This window comes from Rhipicephalus microplus, chromosome 3 (genome assembly GCF_043290135.1).
Source record: "Rhipicephalus microplus isolate Deutch F79 chromosome 3, USDA_Rmic, whole genome shotgun sequence".
Lineage (NCBI taxonomy): Eukaryota > Metazoa > Arthropoda > Arachnida > Ixodida > Ixodidae > Rhipicephalus > Rhipicephalus microplus.
The window spans coordinates 11,365,277-11,387,705 of record NC_134702.1 but is presented as its reverse complement, the minus strand read 5'-3'; the positions used below and the strand labels follow the sequence as shown (position 1 = coordinate 11,387,705).

Here is a 22,429-nt window from a genome sequence, read left to right as displayed (position 1 = left end):
CATGTGTGAATATTCGTCGAGCGCTTTGAATATTCGAACGAATGTCAAAGTATTCAAATTCCCTTCAATTTCCATTTAAATTATTAAAATTTCGAAGTATTGAATATGAAAAAACAGGTGTAGCTCCTTTGCAAAGCTGGTTTTACTGCAGTGGAGTGCTATGCGCAAGAACATGTATTCAGGGAAAATCTGTGCTGCGGCAAAGCTCCACTATAAGGGCAAATGAACATATGCTCATGATGATGATATCTGGAGTATAACGTCCCAAAACCACCATATGATTATGAGAGACCTCGTAGAGGAGGGTTTCAGAAATTTCGACCACCTGAGGTGCTTTAACGTGCACCCAAATCTGAGCACACAGGCCTACAGCATTTTCGGCTCCATCGAAAATGCAGTTGCGCAGCCGGGATTCGATCCCGCAACCTGCGGGTCAGCAACCTTAGCCAGTAGACCACTGCGACGTGGCAACACACTTATGCTGTTACCCTCACATCAATTCATCATTTTTAAGTTTAAAAGCTTGTTATACTGGCTGATACACTGTAAGTGAAGAAAATTTTAAAACATAACATATTTTATTGATTATAACTAGCATTCCACCGAAAGTCAAATACTGCTACTATGCAGTTGTTTCCACTTCTTTTGAACCGATAACAATGGCATTACACATGCCTTGTTTCATTTATGTTTTAATTACTCTGCAGGCTGGCTGGGTAATGATGAATTTGCCCTTTTTCTTTATAATACGTGATATTGTAACAAACAAATACAACGCCGGAAGCTAAAACAGCTATTTATTTATGGCAAACTTGTGCCATCAACTAAATACACAAGGGTTGACCTGAGCTCGCTAGAGAAATCCTCGTCAACCTCTTCTTTTGCGTCTTGCCGCGTGCCGCTCCTTCGAAAAACCGCCAGCCTTCTTTTTCCAGCGCGTGGTGTGATGACATGTGCAGCCAGCGTTGCATGGCGCGTTTATAGATTGGCGCATTTGGCTTGTCAGTTGGTCTGGCAGAATTCATAGGAGCAGGAAGCGCCGCAAGACTTCAGTAGGTGCCTAACAACATGCGGCATTAGTCCCCCTCCCGAAACGCATCGTCCCGATGCGTACACCAACTATCGAACAGTTTTGTACAGCAGTATTGATGTGATGCTTGAGCACATGTATCAGTTGTCTCATTTAGTGCCTTTCGTAGTACGGTTTCATTCGTACTATATGTACGACTTCTGGGTGATCCCTGCGTCGGGTTGAGCACACTTGACCTTGAGGAATTACTTCGTAGTTTAGCGTGCCTAACCGGCGAAGTACTTTGTAAGGGCCTAAATAGCGCCACATCAGTTTTTCCGATAGGCCAGGTGCGCCTACAGGCGTCCACACCCACACTTTGTCTCCGGGGTTGTACTGTACGTCTCTCCGCTTGAGGTTATGGCGACTTGCGTCAGAGCTTTGTTGTAAAATGATACGATGTCTTGCCAATTGCCGTGCCTCTTCTGCCCTTTCTATGAAGCCGCCGATGTGCGGGTCACTCTCATTCGAATCGTTGACAGGTAACATCGTGTCTAAGGTCGTTGTGACCGCCTGACCATAAACAAGTTGAAATGGCGTGAAGTGTGTCGTTTCTTGTACTGCGGTATTGTACGCAAATGTAGAATAAGGCAAAATACTGTCCCATGTCTGGTGCTCAACGTCCACATACATCGAGATCATGTCGGCGAGAGTTCTGTTGAGTCTTTCGGTTAATCCGTTTGTTTGCGGATGGTATGCTGTAGTCCTTCTATGATCGGTGTGGGTGAGCTTCATAACAGACTGCATCAAACAGGCAGTAAATGCTGTTCCTTTGTCTGTAATGACAACCTGCGGTGCGCCATGTCGTAGTACAATCTGAGTGATGAAAAACTGGGCTACTTCGTTTGCCGTTCCTTTGCGAGAGGTGATGTCTCAGCATAGCGAGTCATGTAGTCTGTTGCTACAACAATCCAGCGCTTTCCCGATGAAGAGAGAGGAAATGGACCAAGCAAATCCATTCCCACTTGCTGAAATGGCCCTTTTGGTGGCTCTATCGGTTGCAACAGACCCGCTGGTTTCGATGGTGGTATTTTGCGTCTTTGGCAATCCCGGCATGACTTGACATAATGGTGCGCCAAATCCCTTAATTTTGGCCAATAATACTTCCGGCGAATTCTGGCCAAAGTGCGACTACTACCCATATGGCCAGCCGATGGGTCGTCATGACACGCTTCTAAGATTTCTGCTCGCAGTGATGATGGTGCAAGAAGCAGAAACGTCTCACCGCTGTTTCCGAAGTTGCGCTTGTATAGGACGTCGTTCCGGAGGACATAGGATGTTAATCCACGAACGAAAACTCGTGGTACCTTAATTTGGTGACCCTCCAAGTATTGCATGAGCAGCGTTGTTCCGGGTCCATTCGCTGAAGACGAGCCATCTCCAACACATTCAGAACTCCGAGAAATGGGATGTCTTGTTCTTGGTCAGATGATGGAGACTCAACAGGTGCACGAGACAGGCAATCCGCGTCATTGTGCTTGAGACCAGACTTGTAGACCACAGTGATGTCATGTTCCTGCAGACGCAGGCTCAATCTAGCAAGTCTTCCGGAAGGGTCCTTGATATTTGCCAGCCAACACAATGAATGGTGATCACTGATTGCTCGAAACGGTCTCCCGTAGAGGTATGGGCAAAACTTGCTGATGGCCCATATAACTGCGAGACACTCTTTCTTTGTCGCTGAGTAATTGGACTCAGCATTCGATAGAGTACGGCTTGCGTAAGCGATGACCTTTTTTTCTCCATTCTGCCACTGAACGAGGATGGCACCCAGACCAACGTTACTCGCGTCGGTATGTATGTCTGTATCGGCCTCTTCATCAAAATGGGCAAGTATTGGAGGAGAGTGCAAACGGCGTCGCAACTCGGAGAAAGCTGCCTCTTGTTCTTCCCGCCAAGAGTATGCTACACTTTCTTTCGTTAGCCGTGTCAAAGGCTCAGCGACCTTAGCAAAGTTTTCAACAAAGCGTCTGTAGTAGGCACATAGTCCCAGGAATCGTCTGACAGCCTTTTTGTCTTGCAGTTTCGGAAAATTTTCAACTGCTGCAATCTTTTCCGGGTCCGGGCGGACGCCTTCCGCACTAACTATGTGCCCGAGGAACCGAAGCTGACGAAATCCAAAGTGACACTTTTCCGGTTTGATGGTCAGTGCAGCCACGCGAATAGCATCCAGTACCGTTCTCACTCGGTGGATTTGCTGCTCGAAGGTAGAAGAAAAAACCACTACATCGTCGAGGTAGACGAGACACGATTGCCACTTGAGTCCGGAGAGCACAGTGTCCATCATCTTCTGGAAGGTAGCGGGAGCAGAGCACAAACCGAAAGGGAGAGCTTTGAACTCATATAGTCCGTCTGGGGTCACAAACGCCGTCTTCTCGTGATCTCGTTCATCAACCTCGATCTGCCAATATCCACTTTTTAAGTCCAATGATGAAAAGAAGTGAGAATTGCGTAACTTATCCAAGGCATCATCGATCCGCAGAAGTGGGTAAACATCAAGCTTTGTGACTTGGTTCAGCTTTCTGTAGTCAACGCAAAATCGCAGAGTGTTGTCCTTCTTTTTGACTAGCAGTACCGGCGATGCCCACGGACTGTTGTATGGCTGGATTACGTCATTGTTGAGCATTTCCTGCACTTGGTTCTTGATGGCTTCCTTTTTTTTTGGCGCTACTCGGTATGGGTGCTGATGCACAGGTCTCACGTGTTCTTCTACTACGATGCGGTGTTTTGCGACGGGAGTACGTACGACTTTCGACGAGGTCGAGAAGCACTCGGCGAACTCTCTGATGAGGTCAGTAATCTGTTGTTTCTGGGATGACGAGAGCTCTCTGTCAATGTCTACTGATTGTAGTACGTTATCTACTGTCTCTGAAGCTTTATCAAGAGTGCAAACATCTGAGACTTGCACATACTCATGCAGCGATGCTACGGATGTTCCTTTCGCAATATGCTGCAGCTCATTTCCAAAGTTAGTTAATAGGAAATATGCACATCCATCACGAAGGCTCACCAGGCCTCTTGCCATGCATAGTCCTTTTTCTAGTAGCAGTCCGATGTTTCTGTCCGCTAATCCGTCACAGTCATGGAGAACTTCACTCCTCACAAGAACGGTCACACTGGAACGTGGCGACCCGGTTACGTCTTCATCCACAATGCGGAGAGGAAGAACGATTGGTTTCTCCGCATGACAGATGGCGACGGCATTCTCTGTAGAAAACGAAACCTGGGACTCTTGCAAGTCGATGACTGCATTGTTTGTTTGCAAGAAGTCCATGCCTATAATCAGTTCATGGGAGCATTCAGGAAGCACTATAAAGCTGCCGACATACACGAATCCTCTTATTCCTATCCTTGCGGTGCATAACCCCACGGGACTAAGTGCCCTCCATCGGTACGTATCTGAGGTTCGGTCCATTCAGTCATCACTTTCTTCAGCTTCTTTGCGAGAGCATGACTGACAACGGAATAGTCTGCACCAGTGTCTATTAGCGCAATGGCCTCGACGTCGTCGATCGTGACTAATATCTCGGAGGTAACATCGCTACTACTGCACTTGTCCGTCGTTGCGTAACTGCGGCCGTCCTGTCGGGCTAACAATGAGGGTCTTCAGTTGTCAGCATATCAGCGGCCTCACCTCCAGAGGTCGCTGGCTCTAGTTTTCCCGCCGCGGGCTAGATGAGCGTGGTCTTCGGAGATTTGATGACGGACGAGGACTCTGTGACCGATAGCGCATCGGTGCTGTCGAACGTGACTCCCGTTGTTACGTGTCTTGAGGTGAATAGCGTGAAGACAAGTACTCTTCGATTTCGTAGGGCCGTTCACCGTTCCACGGGCACGGTGCATTGACTGGAAAACCACGTAGTCCCACTCGACGATACTGGCACGCCCGGTAAAGGTGACCTGCTTCTCCGCAGTGGTAGCAGAGGGGCCGCTGGTCTACAGTGCGCCATACATTGCTCTTACGTGGTCTTGCTTCCGGCATTGGTAGCGACGTACTCGGAGAAAACGTCGAAGGCATCACAGCAGCCGTAGCCGTCCGGTCCATGCGTTCGAGGTCCTGTCGTACAACTTGCGCGTACGACAACTGAGGCGGAGGCTCCAGTTGTGCGCGCTGTAGTACCTGAGGTTGTGGATGAAGAACCGCTTGCCGCACTTCTTCACGCACAATGTCGGCAAGTGAGGACATCGCTGGATGACCTTGAGTCATTTTTATTCTCTGAAGTTCTTCCCTTACGACAGCCCTCACCATTTCACGCAAGAGGTCAATGTTACTCGTGAGGGTTGTCGACGCCGCGCTAACAGATGAGACGCTTACGTCCCTGTTGTATTGGCGCGCGCACTGCTGCAGGCTCTTTTCCATCATTGTCGCCTCTGATCTGAACTCAGCAAGAGAGCGGGGTGGATTACGCACCAGGCCTGCAAAAAGCTCCTCCTTCACTCCGCGCATCAAGTGCCGCAACTTCTTTTCCTCAGCCATGTTCGGGTCGGCTCGGCGGAACAGTCGGGACATGTCTTCAATGTACATGGTGATGCTCTCGTTGTTCCGCTGATTTCGCGTCTGAAGAGCGGCCTCTGCCTTTTCTTTTTCTTTTCTTTTCTTTTTTTTTTCCGTGTTTGGGTACGTAGCAAGAAACTCTTCGAAAGTCGTCCCATGTCAATAAGGACGCTTCGTGGTTTTTGAACCACATACGCGCAGAATCTTGCAGTGCCACGTAGACGTAGCGAAGTTTCCTGTCTTCGTTCCAACCGTTCAGTCTGGCAACGCGTTCGACACCGTCGTGCCAGTCCTCGGAATCCTCGAAAATATCACCGTGGAACACCTCTGGTATTCGAGGCGGGTCCATGACGATTTGAGATGGAAATGAAGTCGCTTGGGCGGCCATTGCAGGGGCTCCGAAACTTACGTCCTCCACTGGTCTCGAAGAATCGAAGAGGGAACCAAACTCGGGCTGCTCACCTCGTAGGCGCCGACTCGTGCGTTGGTGTACGGGAGTCAACTGCGCTGGTTCCAACCTTCGGGGTTCTGGGCTATGTTCTCTAACCTGAGATGGGCTTGGAATCATACCCCGCACCTCCACCAGTTTGTAACGAACAAATACAACGCCGGAAGCTAAAACAGCCATTTATTTATGGCGAACTTGTGCCGTCAACTAAATATACAAGGGTTGACCTGAGCTCGCTAGAGAAATCCTCATCAATCTCTTCTTTTGCGTCTCGCCGCGTGCCGCTCCTTCGAAAAACCGCTAGCCTTCTTTTTCCAGCGCGTGGTGTGGTGACACGTGCAGCCAGCGTTGCATGGCGCGTTTATAGCTTGGCGCGTTTGGCTTGTCAGTTGGTCTGGCAGAATTCATAGGAGCAGGAAGTGGCGCAAGACTTCAGTAGGTGCCTAACAACATGTGGCAATATATACTATTCTAGTTCCAGTCAAAATTATTCGACCGAATCATTATACGCTTTCAATTCGCTTCAAACCTACAATTTAAAATTTGCACGAGCCTAATCAACTGTGTGTAACAACTGTACCACCAGTATAAAATGTAAATTAAAAAAAGACAGCTGTAAAGCTAAAGCATAGACACTAGAGTGAAAGCTGCCATGAAAGATGTAAAGTGGAGCAAATAGTTTTTCTTTAATCGCATCATTCTGAAACAGCATGCTGATGCTAAGCAGATGTTGGCAGTAGCAACCAAGGTGCAGCTGTCAGTCAAATATATTCAATAAAACCTTACTCTCATTTTAAGCGTTTGGTTTTGCATTTCAAATAGTATTACGGAGCCTGAAAGCAGGTATTAAGCAGTAAATGAAAAATCTGAAGCAAAGTTCAATCCGAATACTCAATTTGCAGCTGCATCTATCACTGTTAAAGATAATATGCGTCCCCACTATGCAATAGTATATTTTACATAAAACTGTCGGCAAGAACAGCAATACATATCATGACAGGTGTACAGCACATATCTTTAAGAGCATGAAGAAAGCAAAAAGGTGTGCTACCAAGCACTGACTGGTTTGATTTTTCTGAATTTTTAACAAACCACGTAACAAGTCAAATACAGTAACCAATTGTTAAAATTTTTTATTATTACTGTTGCTATTGCTCAACAGCATTTGGCTAAGCCATTTATGCTGGCTCATTAAAAAAAAGTTAGCACTGCTGAGTGAACTTCTGCATTCGAGTTGAAAGGCCTAAATTCCCTAAACATCTTCAGTCACTTGTGCCAAAGGCGTAATTTTGTAACTTAAAATACACAATACTTTGTACATGCATAGGAAATACAGATACTGATACCTCGGATGCCAAAGGCATCATGATACAGATGCAAAATACCCTAGGTCTAAGAAAGATAAATGTGTCTTCAATAATGACTGGGTGTTTACTGCGGTGGAGCAGTGGTTAAGGTGCTCGGCTGCTGACCCGAAGGTCGCAGGTATGATCCAGGGCACAATGGTCACATTTCAATGGAGGTGAAATGGTACAGGCCTGTGTGCTATGCGATGTCAGCGAGCACTAAAGAACACCAGTTGGTCAAAATTTTCAGGGCCCTCCACTATGGCGTCTCTCACAATCATATGGTGGTTTTGGGACATTGAACCTGAGATATTATTATTAAGAACAACCAGGCCTGGTTATGATGATAATAATGATTACTACAGCTCAGAAGCAACCGTTGAGAGTGAACAATGGTTCTAAGACATTTGATGAAATTAAAATTTGCACCAGAGAGGCTTGCACAGTTCTTGAATAGTAAGGATGAAAATTTGGTCACGCCTGGTCTGAAAGTTGTTAGGAATAGCAGGAGGCAGTGCCAAAGTCTCATTCACCTGATATGCCAAACTAAGCCCGCATAACATTTGACGATAACAGCAACAAATCTTTGAAAGCATGAATGTGCGCATAACCTGCACCGCAAAACGGTCACAGATTTGTATAATGCGACAGGAGTTACCATACAAGCAGCAATGTAAGCAAAAATTTCTTGACACAACTTACATATCCTTGAAGAAAATAATCACATGAAAGCTGTTCCTATTGTCAACAAAACTACATGTTAAACCCAGCAGGAGCAGCCAGCCAGCCTTCAGTGAAAATAGAAGTGCTTTGGAACAGCACACTATCTCTCAAGGAAGTCATTTTAGAGCATTTTTTCAGAGTACCAGTTACTATTGCGAAAACAGACACTGGAGACTTTCCAGAGGGTCGTGACCAGCATTGCGATGCACACGGAAGCACCCGCCCGGACCCAGAATCCGAGCCAACGCGCTTCCAGGGCTGCAGTAGCATTCTGAAAATTTAAGACATGAAAGTTCCTTACCTTATACAGTTTCTCATCATCCGATTCAAATATCTTGAGAGTCAAATAGAGAAGGGCACTATTTTCCACTCTGAAAGAAATAATGTTAAGTATAAGTTTTACCAATTATTCCAAATATGTTCTAGATAGGGACCTGCCACGAGTTTCTCTTTTATTACATACTCTCACATGACTGCAGCAAGGAAGTCACATTTCATCTCAGTTGCTTCGAAAGCAGCCGCAGTTACTGCAGCTTTTCAGGTGTACACATGCACAAAATGTCTAGTGCAACAGCATAGGCAGACTGGAGTAGAAGCCAATTTTACACCAGTGGCTGAATTCTCTTTCATAATTTAACTTTGCCTACATTTAAAAAATTTTAGGTTCACATTTTACCTAAAACATTATGTATATTGCATGTGCTTCAAGTGAAATGGTTGAATTTATATACAGCATTTTATCACATGCAATGTATAAGCCATACCTGCATGTAACCCGCGGCTCCAGTTACAAATTACATGTAACCCACGACTCCAGTTACAAATTAGGGAAAAATATAAATTTTTAAAAATGCCCATTTACTGTTGTGATGATGCTCTTCTTGTGCTACCATGAAGCAGTGCTGTAAAGTCAATTTGCACACTGAAATTCATGCACTGCCCACACCGCGGCTTTAGCTTCTAGTTTTTTTTTTTATATTCTGCACGGGTTATACACGAAAAAATATGTTACATTTCATTAGGCCTCATTCAGAGACATAACAAGTAAGTATTTTACAGCTCTGCCCTTAGAATGGCAAGTATGTTTGTAAACTTTTCTTTTAATTCTTTAACGGACACTAAAGAGAACAATGACTTTTATCATACTAGTAAATTACACTTTCACAATAATGAAACTCCCATGCTTGCAGCAAGATGATGCTAGGTTATTGAGAAAATGAACAACAATAATATTTAGGAGGTGACACCATTTTGAAATTTCCACGCCAAACACTGCGATGTCATAAATTTTGATGGTTACTATTAGGTTCTACATAGTTCCTCATCTGTAAGTATGAAAATGAGTCCTCCGAGGTGGCCATAGACATAACATAACAAGTTTCTCATTATCGAGTGAATGTCACCGAAATACCAAAACTATCATACGCTTTGATATACGTGAAGTGATGCGTGAATATTTTGGCACAATGTTTGAAAACGGATCTAACCCAAATTTTCTCTTCTATTAATAAACTTATGACAGTGAGATTAACTGCATTAGATTCTCAGAGTACAATTTATCAATCTAAACTTATTCGTTGGTTCACTTTAGAGCCCCTTTAAAATGGCACCTTGGCTATACAGACATATCAGTGCTGTTTAATTTTCTGTCTGAGCACACTGATCTCACAAGCAGGGCGAAGAAGAATATCAGAAAAGGAACAGAAGCAATATAAGTAGGATTACAAGCATGTATAATTATAGATAGCTGTGCCATGCAATAAAATGTTGCAGCATAAAGACCAAATTTAGCAAAACTCTAAAGCACGCTCTGCATGCTCACTTGATATCAAATCCTTCTTTTTTGCTTGTCTCCACAAGTAGCTCTGGTTCAACATAGTTTGAAGGCTCTGCTGGCTTTTCTTGTACAGCAGAGGTTGAAGGCTCTAACGGCTTTTCGTGTGCAGAAGATCCACTGTCATCGCCTGCATTGGATGTCGTACCAGAGGCACACTTGTCAATGTGATCGTAAATAGAAAACACTTCCTCGTTCTGTTCACTGACATCTGTTGTTCTGTTTTCCAGCTTGACTTCATCAGCCGCACTTTCTTCACAGCCATCTGGGGCACCTCTGTCACCTTCCACAAATGCATAACATCCAGAGTCTATCATCGAAACAGCTGACTCAGTTAACGGCACAAAACATCCAGTCACGCCTTTCTCACTTGATGGGCCTTCTTGCAAGAGGTGCTGCTTTTCTGCTTGAGCCAGGGCTTGCCCCTTCACAGCACACACCTTCTTATCAACATCTTTTGCCTTGCCAGCCATTGACGTCACAACTTCACTCCCGCACGTTGACACCAATTTTTTTGGCTTAGTAGCACTCTGGCCAACCCCTTTGCGCCTCATTATCACAACTCGCGTCACCTCAAGCTCTACATCCCCAGCCTCATTACAGTCACCAGAGGATGGTGGGACAACATCTAAGTTGATGATCCTTTGAATGCGCTGTCGGTCCAGAAACGCGGCACACTCAGCACAACCACAAGTCTCGGGGACATGCACTTCTTCCGCAGGTGATGCCAGAGAAGACAGCGTGGCACAAGACACACGAACACTGTGGATTCCCGAGTCATCCTCCCGAGAGCTGGTCGAACTTTCCGTTGATGATATGGTCATCACAGACACTCCCTGTAGACAGGGAGAAAATAGGAACATGGTTAATTAAAACAAGTACTAGTTTTAATCTAGCAGCATCTTGAAAAGTATCCTTTTCTGACACAAAATTTTGAAGGTGAGATAACTTGCGAGATAGATTTGTGTGGACAAACATATATCACTCACAAAATATCAATAACTAATATAGATTAAACCATACCTAAAATCAATTTTGAAAGTGTGTGCCATGCAGCTTTACATAAAATGGAGCACCTTGTGATGTCAGCATTAACTTGGTTTGAATGTAAACACCCCACAAACTCTCGCCTCCGAGACAGGCGCGCATCTTTCTCCGTGGGCGCGCAGACCTTCCTTCATTTTCAAAGATAACTGCAGATGACGCTCGTGTCTAACGTGCCTCGATGTGCTCGTTCGCCTTCGCTGCACTGATCGAGACTCTCTAACGCAGCGCTTCCAGAATACAATTCACCAATTTTCTCGTGCAGAACATCAAATAAACGTTTTGTTCACTCTCTCCACACGCAAGACATTTGCAGTGAAACATGCAGATACGGGGCCAAATTTTTTTTTTTTCAATGTGTATGTAAAACTCCTAATATCTTGACTCTAGCCTGAATTTGTGAACTTTTTAAGAAACAGGGGAGAGCTGGAAAACATATTCTCTATAGTACATACATCAATAGTACAAGCTTGACTGGTCTCTCACCTGAGGTAGCACCACAACATCGTCGTCCGCATGGAGTAAAGACTGGCAAAATGATATGATCTTTGGCCAGGCATTAGTGTCATCCAGAAGTGCATTGTTCTGAGGGAAACAGAACATGTGAACATCTTTAAAAACATGAAAAGCAGTATGGCTGAAGCGTTCCATTTCATCTAGTTATATATATAGACAAAAGATGCAACAAAAAAATAGTAATCCTGGAGTGAAACTGGCACTGTGTGTGGTATATGAGCACTTCTAAGAGCAGGTAAAACGCAGTTTTGGAGCATACTGGGAGCAGTTACCGTATTTACTCAATTCTACCACGCCCTAGATTGTAACGCGCACCCGGTTTCCACGACGAAAAAAAAAAAGTAAGACATCGATTGCAACGCGCACCCATTTTTCTCGTTGGCCCGCACGATCACACTATTCAAAAGAACGACTCCTTTCGGGAGCATCTTCCATTTAAATATGAGGTACGGGGGAAGCTTGTGCCCATCTGATGTGTAACAGAGCATGGCCATCAATGTAGTTTTACCGTGGACCGATGTGAGCACGCGAACTTGCTTCGCCCCCTTCTTCTCAACGGTTGTGGTGCCAGGCATGTCAAAGTAAAGAGGCGTCTGATCGGCATTCCCAATTTGCCCAAGCAGGTAATTGTTGTGCCGCAAATTTAGGACGAACCTCTGAAAACTGTGAAGCTTTTCATCGTACTCCTCCGGAACCTTTTCGCATATGCCCGTTCGCCTTCGGAGGAAAAAGCCTTTCCTCTTCATAAAGTTAGTTAGCCAGATCCTGCTCGCTTTAAACTGGCTCCGCATTAGACCTTTTTCTAAGACTAATTGCATAGCCCGCACTTGGAGCAGTTCTGTCGCCACGGGCCGCTGTGCCACTCGCTGCTCAAGCACATACTCACCGAGCAGCAATTCAATTTGCGGAAACCGACCCTGCTGTGGTCGACTGAAGCCTTTGCGTGAAGCTTTGCTGTCGACTATCTTCTGCTTTTGTTTCCGCCAGTCCCGCACGCACGTTTCGTGAACTCTGAACGACCGTGATGCGGCCCGATTTCTGTCCGTTTCTGCACACGCGATGACTTTTCTTTTAAAAGCAGCATCGTGATGCACTCGAGTTTTTGGAGTCGTCCCTTTTATGCTGTCGATGCTAATGCACTACAAGATGACGAACTCCTCAGCACACGTACGAAGTGCCGCACATGGGAAACACATAGGCAGAAATGGCCGACGCGCCATGCCGACGCATGTAGGGGGCGGCCATTTTGGAAATGCCGATGGCAATAGAATGACCATATTCATTTTTTTTCGTACTCGATTCTAACGCGGATGCGATTTATGAACTCGCTTAACCGGAAAAAAGGTGCGCGTTAGATTCGAGTAATTACGGTAAGTTACTCTTTCAGAAAAGGCAGAAGAACATTATTGAACTACATTTTTCATTAGAGCCCATGATATATCAAAATTACCCTTTCCCTATGAAGTTTTTTGGCCAAAAATTATACAAAAATACGTTCCCTGCTTGCTTCTATGCATCCTAAAACATTTAAAAATTATTTAAAGAAACTTTATTCACAAGATTCACACCAACAAAAATATTTTATTTATTGTGCAGATGAAAATAAAGAGGAGCAGAGAAGCGAATTCATGAAAAGAAATGCTAAACCTGCTGGTGGGAGTTTGCCTACATCTAAGAGATAGGTCGGGACACGAATGTCACTCAAAACCCATTATTCAGAGAAAGTATGTTTCTATGTGCAGTTGCTTTTAGACACACAGGAGAACTGAAATTCTACAGCTCACGAAACTTCAGCAAACAAAGGCATTCTTTCCATGGAGCTGTTCTGGCAGGCATGCCCAGAGAAGGAAGCCATTTTTTCTAATTTTCTTTACAGATACCAAGTCCTTTCTCAACTAAATGCATGCTTTTAGCAAGTTTCTTATCTCTTTACAGCACTATCTGTTCAAACCAAAAATAACACAGAAAAGTAAATCAGTTTAGCTTAACTGCGATGCCCCCAAATTCTTGTTCCATCGTAGCGTAGCCCAGCTCATCTTCGGCTAGAGGAGTACAAGCTATGTTGACAATTGATTGATTGATTGATTGATTGATATGTGGGGTTTAACAACCCAAAACCACCATATGATTATGATAGACGCCATAGTGGAGGGCTCGGGAAAGTTCGACCACCTGGGATTCTTTAACGTACACCCAAATCTGAGCACATAAGCCTACAACATTTCCGCCTCCATCGGAAATGCAGCCGCCGCATCCGGGATTCGAACCCGCGACCTGCGGGTCAGCAGCCGAGTACCTTAGCCACTAGACCACCGCGGCGGGGTATATGTTGACAAGCTCAGTTCATATGCGATAGCGAAAGGGCTAGAACGATTAACCTGACAACACTGTTAGGAAAGAGGCCTGATCACCTTAGACCACTATTGCACAGAGAACACCGGTGTGCTGAGTTTAAGCACAAAAAGAGAGCAAGCTGAGAGTAACAAAAGGATGCAGAACGATGCATATCACTGGCCGAGAAGTATAGCGCAATAAAAATGGTAACTAAAACAAGTGCTGGACTCCATGGCCCAATACTATAACGTTTTATACATCAGTCGACGAATTTCACCTGCGTGCCATTTCCTGTTGTACAGTACCTACATCAGCCTTACAAGTGTGTTTAAAGCCTTACAAGTGTCCTCTAGTCGCCTGTCAGAAAATAAACACTCAAGCATGTCCAAAAATTAATATTTATTCACTTATTCACAAGGTGACTAAATTTCCCAACTATATTTGTCAATGCACCATGACATACATTGTTTGACTTTGGTTCAGTTATCGTTGAAGAGTAACTATGTTTACGCTTACGGCACACAGAAACATGTGGACATGTGCTTCGTTTTGTTTGTTTCTTTCCAGTTTTGTCAACATCATTAAGAGAACATAGAACTGAATCTTCAAAAAACTTTATTTCTAATGGTTTTTGAACACTCGGGATGGGCGAGTAGTTCATTTAAAGTTTGGGGCGAATTCAAAGTGTATAGGAATATCAATTTCAAATGGAATAGTTTGAATAGTATGCATCACATATTATTAAAAAATTTTTGCATTTTTATCATGGCCCAACTAACCTGCACAATATTTTTAAGAATTGGAACTGGGCATGTGAGAGTGTCACTTCTTTGGCTCGGAAGTGAAGTGGAAGCTACACTGAATAATATCAGGACTTGTATAGGAATACGGTGCTAGTTACAACTGTTACTATCCTTCGTAACGCTTTGAAAGTTGCTATACTTAGCAGACATAAGTCCATATAAGATGCTTTTAAAGTAGAGTAGTGCAAATAGCAAATTTTGGGTGCAAATCAAATTTAATATTTTTCTAATATTTCTCTAATACTTCTAAGAGATTTTTCAAATGCTTCGAAATCAAATTGCAGAAAAAGAAAAGTTTGAGAGGATTCCTAAGGATATTATGAGATCGCAACATGAGAGTGTTTCTTTTGACTAGGTTAGTGAAGCGCTGGCAGGGTAGTATTTCATAGAGTGACTGGTTCGAACAGCACACGCACACTGCATAGAAGGCCACAAGGACAGCCGCATTAGTTAACGAGAGGTTTAAACACTGAAGACGCTCCCGTGTTTTTTTGTTTTTTTTTTGCGCTCAAGCTACGCTAAGTGTTTCATAGTTGTCTTATAAAGGATGAGGCAATGCAGAGACAGAATTGTATTTACGTACATGATTTGGTGCAACCAAAGTGTTACCGACAACACTTTACATGTTCAGAGCAAAAATGCTATTTCCTCATCCTCTCCTCAGCCTTGTAGACACTAGTTTATAAGAACATCTGAAATTTTGGATGCCTAGAATTTTCGGCATCCGATTTTTCGAACTTCCTGCTTGAATTTCAGATTCAACACAACGTAGAGTCCCCACCTCTGCCACATCTATAATCGTCATGTTGAACCCAGCGTTTCTTTGTCAAAACAATTGCGACTGTAGCAAAGCTTAAAAGACCGCTTTGCCGCGATACAAAAATGTGATGGGGTGAAGCATATTAAAAATCTGCACGGGCTACTGCTAGTTTGACATTGACTGTATTTGTCTCCTGGGAGTTGAATAGTCCAAATCGTAAAATTTTCGTGCAAATCGAATCTAATAACAAACACTATTAAAAATATTCAAGATTTTTAATATATGCACACTGCAATGTTAACCTTTAAAAATAATAGAGGTGAAGGTAATATGTGCTCTTCATTTTGAAGTGTAACTTTGCTGCAGTGCAGATTTCCCCTGGATAAGCCGCTTCACGGCACAGTATGTCACACTGCAGTAAAACAACCTTTACAAAGAGTTGTATGGGCTCAATTATACATAAATTCCACCTTTTCAAATACTACGAAATTATGAATAATATAAATTCATGTTTAAGTGAATTCGAATACTGCAGTAATAATTTGAATATTTGAAGTGATCGAATATTCGTCCATTTTTAATGACTACTTCTCTTTAACTGTGCAAGCAAACCTAAAGCTGCAGCAAAAAATGCAACCTTTATAATACCTGTTACAGTGGGCATAAAATATGGCAACTAATATGGTTGACTTATGCTTCAATCCTTCAAAACAGGCGGGCTTCCGTCAGTACGCCACAATCATTCGCACACTCTAATAATATGCATGGTGTCATTGACACAATACACCTCATTACAGGCATGGCATACAAAATGGGCTATCTTGATGGGTGTTGTCTAAAAGTTGCAAATGAGGCACTTGGCCACCCCCGCTCCCCTTACCCTATTTCTAATGCAGCACGAGCTTCCACCCCAACACAAAATCTTCTTGCTGACTCCTTTGGTTATCTTTGTCTCCGTGCAGGGGGCTCCAGAAGTATATCTGAAGTGTGGGGGCGACGTTTCTAGGCAGGGATATATATATATATATATATATATATATATATATATATATATATATATATATATATCTGCATATTGTGGTAGTGGGTTAATATAGCTACTACAATTTCAAGAAATTCCTGCGATATTCATAAGACAGTGTGTTGCCACCTTATCCAAAACGCGCGTGAAACGAAATTCAACGCAGAATCGCTCAAAGCTTGCTTGCATAAACCGATTTAAACATAACCGGGCTCAAACTACACCAGCTGCCACTAGTACCGCCGCGCTCTTCGGAAGAAGCGAAATAAAAGCGAATGAGGAAGATATGACGAAGCAAAATGAAAACTAATCAGGAAGATACCACTGCAGGACTACGTTTCCATGAAACCTGAAGGGGCGTTAATACATATCTCTGTTTTTGCTAAGGTGAGAAAAGAAGGAGGGGGGGGGGGAGATGATTATAGCAGCTGTTAGCGGGGGCATGCTCCCCCTGGTTTCTAACCTGTGGGGGCGACGGCCTCCACTGGCCTCCCGTTTCCGGAGCCCCTGTCTCTGTATTTGTCAATACGGCAGATGTGTGTATTCTTGGGTTTAAACAAACATGCCCCATTGCAGAATTACTTGATTTAGAAGTCACACCATGAGCAATACCCATTTCAACTAGTCCACAAAGTGCCCACTTCTTTCAGCTTGCCACTACCACAGACAACAGGAACACAGCCGCGGGGGGGGGAGTAGCAAACAAGGCAAGTTGCACCAACCCTGCCACACGCACGCCCACTTCAGATGGTTCAGTTAGAAATGCACGCTAAGCAGGCGAGAAGACGGGTACCCTATATATAATTCTGATAATGCACACCACCAAATGCTCTAAAGGCTCTGACTATATTTATTTATCCTTGTTATTTAATGTGTTTATTAAATGAAGCTTCAGAATGAGCAGCATGTAATTAAAGGAGTACCTTTTCAACACTGCGGATACTAGTACACAGGAACTTTTCTATATTAATGCTGAAAAATGCAGACTACCCAAAGTTTATTCTACAAGTTTTACTCAGCTCTGTATCAAAAGATCCTGCTTGTGCATTGCCTAAAATTTCTGCTGCTGGCCCTATCAAGCTGTTCTGGCGCATGTCCAAATGAAGTCCTGTCATCTCACAGCTTCCATGAACTCTAAAGGAAGGCCGAGAAGCAAGAATTTCGTGGCCCCAAAGGGTGTCAGTTTCACTATAACGCTAAAATGCAACAGAAATGTGTTACCGGGTTCAGATTGAAAGAAATATGTTCCAATCCTGACAGCAAGGTGGCAAGCAGGTCCAAGTACTGCATAAACAAAACAGCACATGTTGTACAACTTTGCAAGGCTAATGAAAATGATAAAAATGTACACACTAATAACATTATTGCTATTGCTGCTGTTGCTATCATTATTATTCCAGTTGAACTGTAATTGTTGCAAGAGCCAAGATTCCAATAAGTGGACTTGTCTTCTTTTTCAGTAAAAACTGTCAAGAGAGCAAATAAAGCACATATGTAGACAACAAATCATATAGGCAATGAAAACATGCTTTGGTTCGCTAGAACAACTAAAATTGTCGTTTTTAGTTTAGTTTGCGCATGCTTTGGGATTCACAATTCAACTAAATGCCCCTCCCTCTACCTTTCGACGTGGACAAAACCCCAATACGAGGCGTTGTGCCATGCTGCCCACTTTCTGTCTTTTTAACCAATCTAATTTGACACACTGGCTTATTTCCACCCTTGTTTTTTTTTCTCTCTGTCCCCTGCTGTTCTCACATTCATCCCTGGCTCCTTTTCTGTTTCGATTCGAGTACAGCATATGAAGCCCACACATACAAGCACTACATTAGGCGGTTGCTACCAAAAACAAAAAGACAAGATCGCTTGTCGAAACGTCGGCTTCAGTGACTCCTCCCTTTTTAATGATTTTCCACTTCTTCAAGCTTCCATTTTCTCTGGAACCAATTTGTGCTTTTAGATGAAACAAAAGAACCATCAGCTCTGCCTTCATGTGAGATAGAGATGACACAGCCACACACTGCATAGAACACGAAACGCTAGCCTTTACTCACACAAAGCAGCAGAATTTGCAGCAAGGTGCTTCAAAAACAATGGCAGATATTGTTCTTGCTCCCACAGTTTACTAAGAGCCATGGCAGATAGTAAAGCAAGGAGGTTACAGTAAATACATTCCTTGTCATAAACACATTGGTGCAACTAAAAACCATGACCACAAGATTACAAGTGCTATTGATAGAGCCCATAAGCATAATAAAAGCACTGAAACAGCGGTAGTTCTGTGTAACATGGGCTTATACATCAACCAAAGACAAGCTGTCGCATTGCGCTGCCACGCACAAGTGTGCACAACACAAAGACTTATGAAGCTTGCACATTGGAACAAACTTGGCGCCACTCATCTAAATGATATTCTTGACAAAATTGATAACCCAGCTGTGTGATGGCAATGACAACTGGTTAGCGTTAGCCTAGTGAGCTTGCATTTGTCAGTGGCCATACCAACTGCAAATTTCAGACTAAAATTGCCGAAAATTCCACAAAAATATCTTCTAACAAGCTTCCCAGGAGATTTCTTTTGTGAATCATACAACCATACAAAATGGTCCGAATCTGTACATTTTACCGGTAGTCGGGAAGACTTATATAAAAGGCTTCTAAAATAATCATTGGGGTTTAATGTCTCAAAACCACCATATGATTATGAGAGACACCATAGTGGAGGGCTCCAGAAATTTCGACCTCTTGGGGTTCTTAAACAAGCACCTTAATCTAAGTACAGTCTAGAAGACTTTGGGAGTAGGTGGTAGGGCACGGATGGAAGGGCACACCACACTATGGTAGGGCACGGATGGAAAATTAGGACAAAAGCTCCCGTAAAGATCGATAAAACATTTTTTTTTCGGTACTTGTGCAAAAAGAAATTCTGTATTCACTCAGTGATAAGGTCCACACAAAGCCAAGGAAGGTTCGTCATGCTTCAACCATCTCACCTGAGGGTCCCTGAGAAGGGAGTTCAATGAGTAGCCCTTGCGCAGCAGCCGCAAATTTTGGCGGAACGAGAGCATGTAGCTCTCCAGCAGTCCTCCATTCAGGCTGGCCAAGAGCCAAGCACGGCCGTATCCAAGGTCGGTGGACACGGCCGACAGAGACGCAATGTCCTGCTGAGCCGCAGGGTGGGTGAACTTGCGCACCCATGGCCAATAGCCCCACTGAGGCTCTTGCAGACTGTACAGAATAAACAAGACAAAGATTGGATGCGAGAAAAGTGTGCACAACACAGAAGACAGCACTGCAAATCACATAGCTAACCTAAGAACATACCAATTACTTGATTGATTTCACATACACTCCAGCACCAATTGGCATTACAGAGTAGAGAACTAGCTCAAGACTATGACAAGGGTCCTGCTATAGTTATATAATAAAATCAACATCTAAACTCGTATTGCACCAATTCATACTGCATGAAAGATCCACTGAGAGCATATCAAGGAGGCACTATTTTCTGCCCTTCATTTTTTCATCATTTCAAGCTTGCTAATCTTTTTTTATTACAAAGATAATAGTAATCAAGCTTGAATAATTTTCCTTTTTTTAAGTACCCTTCAAAGGTTGGTGGACATTCAAGCTTTCGCTTGCAAATGGGCAGACACACGGTTTTTAAACAGTGCACAGAAAACACACTGCACGGGAGCCGTGCAGATCGGGATAGTATATCATGCGGCCTGTTGGCCATATGACTGTCATGACTGTCTCGGTGCCATATTGTACTTTAAGAGAAAACAAAAGCTGCACCAAATGTGGACACCATGTGTTGAAACATACCGAGGAACAAAAAAGTATTTCAGAACCAGTATTTGGACTTTAAATGTTCTGGAGATGGGTGTTGATATGTCTGTGAAATCCCGATGCCAAATCCGCTTCAGAAACCACCATATATGTGAAACTGGAAAGCCCTCTCTATATTGATGTGTGTGTGTGTGTGTGTGTGTGTGTGTGTGTGTGTGTGTGTGTGTGTGTGTGTGTGTGTGTGTGTGTGTGTGTGTGTGTGTGTGTGTGTGTGTGTGTGTGTGTGTGTGTGTGTGTGTGTGTGTGTGTGTGTGTGTGTGTGTGTGTGTGTGTGTGTGTGTGTGTGTGTGTGTGTGTGTGTGTGTGTGTGTGTGTGTGTGTGTGTGTGTGTGTGTGTGTGTGTGTGTGTGTGTGTGTGTGTGTGTGTGTGTGTGTGTGTGTGTGTGTGTGTGTGTGTGTGTGTGTGTGTGTGTGTGTGTGTGTGTGTGTGTGTGTGTGTGTGTGTGTGTGTGTGTGTGTGTGTGTGTGTGTGTGTGTGTGTGTGTGTGTGTGTGTGTGTGTGTGTGTGTGTGTGTGTGTGTGTGTGTGTGTGTGTGTGTGTGTGTGTGTGTGTGTGTGTGTGTGTGTGTGTGTGGGTCATTCCTGAAGACGATTAGGCTGACATTTTGATCCCCCACCTCTGTTCTTATCTCCTTCACTGTTCAGGCCCCAGTGGAGCTAAACTTCGTGACTGTGGTCCTCACGATGATGCGAGTTTGATACCCGTGTTAACAAATGCAATAGTACCCTTTGAAAAAAAGTAACAAATAACATGAAGGATGTAAGTTTTTACCCATAAAGAAACACGCTGTCAAGGTGCTCACATAACCAGCAAACCTCTGGAGTGTCTTCTGTCATACCATTGGTGCCAGCAGGCTCTGCAACATTCTGTACCTGGAAACCAGACAAATTTCCCTTTATTTGCTTGCGAGTCAATCTACGATCAATGGTGTGCAAGACAATCGTAGAAGTAAGAACCACTGCTTACATGAACCTGCATGCTTGCCAACCCAGAGACAAATTGTCATTAAGTTATCGTAGCAAATTCCCTGGCATACTTTTTTTTTATTCTATCGTGCAGTAAGTACGCACACCGAGCCAAATTATCATTTGCTGAAATAGAAGATGTTGTTCTCATTGCCATATCTATTACTTTATTGAATTATTTGGCAGTCCCAAGTTTGACACAAACCCACTTGGCTAGGGAAGATATACAAAAGACTAAAAGGCCCATTGAGAAAAAGAATCATATTCATAACTGATCCGCTCGTTCCTTCCTCACTCTATTTTCTGATTGCGCCCTTCCTAACTTAATATCCTTTAGTTGAAGTAAGTAACAATAAAAAAAATCAACGCCACAAATTCTTCCAAATTAATAAGAACCTCAGTGTCATATCGCTGGAACGTACTGATCAAAAACTGCTTTGAGGTGATCGAAATCTATAAACACTACAACGCTCAGCTCGGGTGACCGAACGAGAGGCGCTACCTGTATTCTGCAAGGCAAACGCCAAAAAGCTGTCCAGCGCGTACCTGCTTTATAGCCTCTTGAAGCGCTGTCAGAAGACGGTCTTTTGCGTCGTGATCAGAAGAGCCGAGCTGCTTAACGTCGAAGACAGGAACTATTCCAAATCGCGACATCGCGCCTAAGCGATCACTTGGCTGTAAACACTGCCGTCGACATTTGCCATGTGAATATCGGTGACACGACGAAGCGGCTGTCAACAACTTGGTACGCACAACCCGCGCTTGGAAAACTATTCTGTCTAGCCAAGCAACGGCGCGAGGCCAACCGAGAGTGCATCAATCGGAAACCTTTCTGCAACACTCTCTGCGACAGCTCCGTTCGAGCCACACTCGCACATTATAAGACAAAAGTTATCTGCTGTAACAGCCACTTTGTCGGCCTCGGAAACGTTCGGGCTGTGCATTTATAGCTTCACGACTGTTTTATCTACAAATCCTAAAGTGCCCACAGCCGTTCTGAGTGAGCTTACGATTACTTTCATTTCCGCATGTCACACAACAAAACAAAACTGCTGCTCCGCGACTGCAGTCCTCCTGTCGACGACTGAAGTAAGCGTTGGCAAGCGTCTCTAAAGCTTCGTGATAACACAAGTAAACTCAAAATAAATCTAAAAACAAAACTAAGCATTACTTACTTGCAGAAAATTACAATTAAGAAGTTTTAGTCGTATTTTGCTT

General features: G+C 43.8%; 1 protein-coding gene across 1 annotated transcript in view; it reads right to left on the bottom strand.

Annotated features, from left to right (window-relative positions):
• The window catches only part of LOC119182267 (pleckstrin homology domain-containing family M member 2), a 34,655-nt gene extending 12,529 nt beyond the window's left edge, over positions 1 to 22,126 (bottom strand). Inside the window, exons 1-7 of the mRNA XM_037433333.2 lie at positions 21,758 to 22,126; positions 21,018 to 21,118; positions 19,387 to 19,621; positions 17,615 to 17,677; positions 11,446 to 11,544; positions 9,904 to 10,751; positions 8,383 to 8,452 (exon numbers count right to left, since the gene is read on the bottom strand). Coding sequence (XP_037289230.2) covers positions 8,383 to 8,452; positions 9,904 to 10,751; positions 11,446 to 11,544; positions 17,615 to 17,677; positions 19,387 to 19,621; positions 21,018 to 21,118; positions 21,758 to 21,865 — 1,524 coding nt within the window. The 5' untranslated portion in view covers positions 21,866 to 22,126. The remainder of the gene's footprint in view (positions 1 to 8,382; positions 8,453 to 9,903; positions 10,752 to 11,445; positions 11,545 to 17,614; positions 17,678 to 19,386; positions 19,622 to 21,017; positions 21,119 to 21,757) is intronic.
• Positions 22,127 to 22,429: the final 303 nt, after the last annotated feature.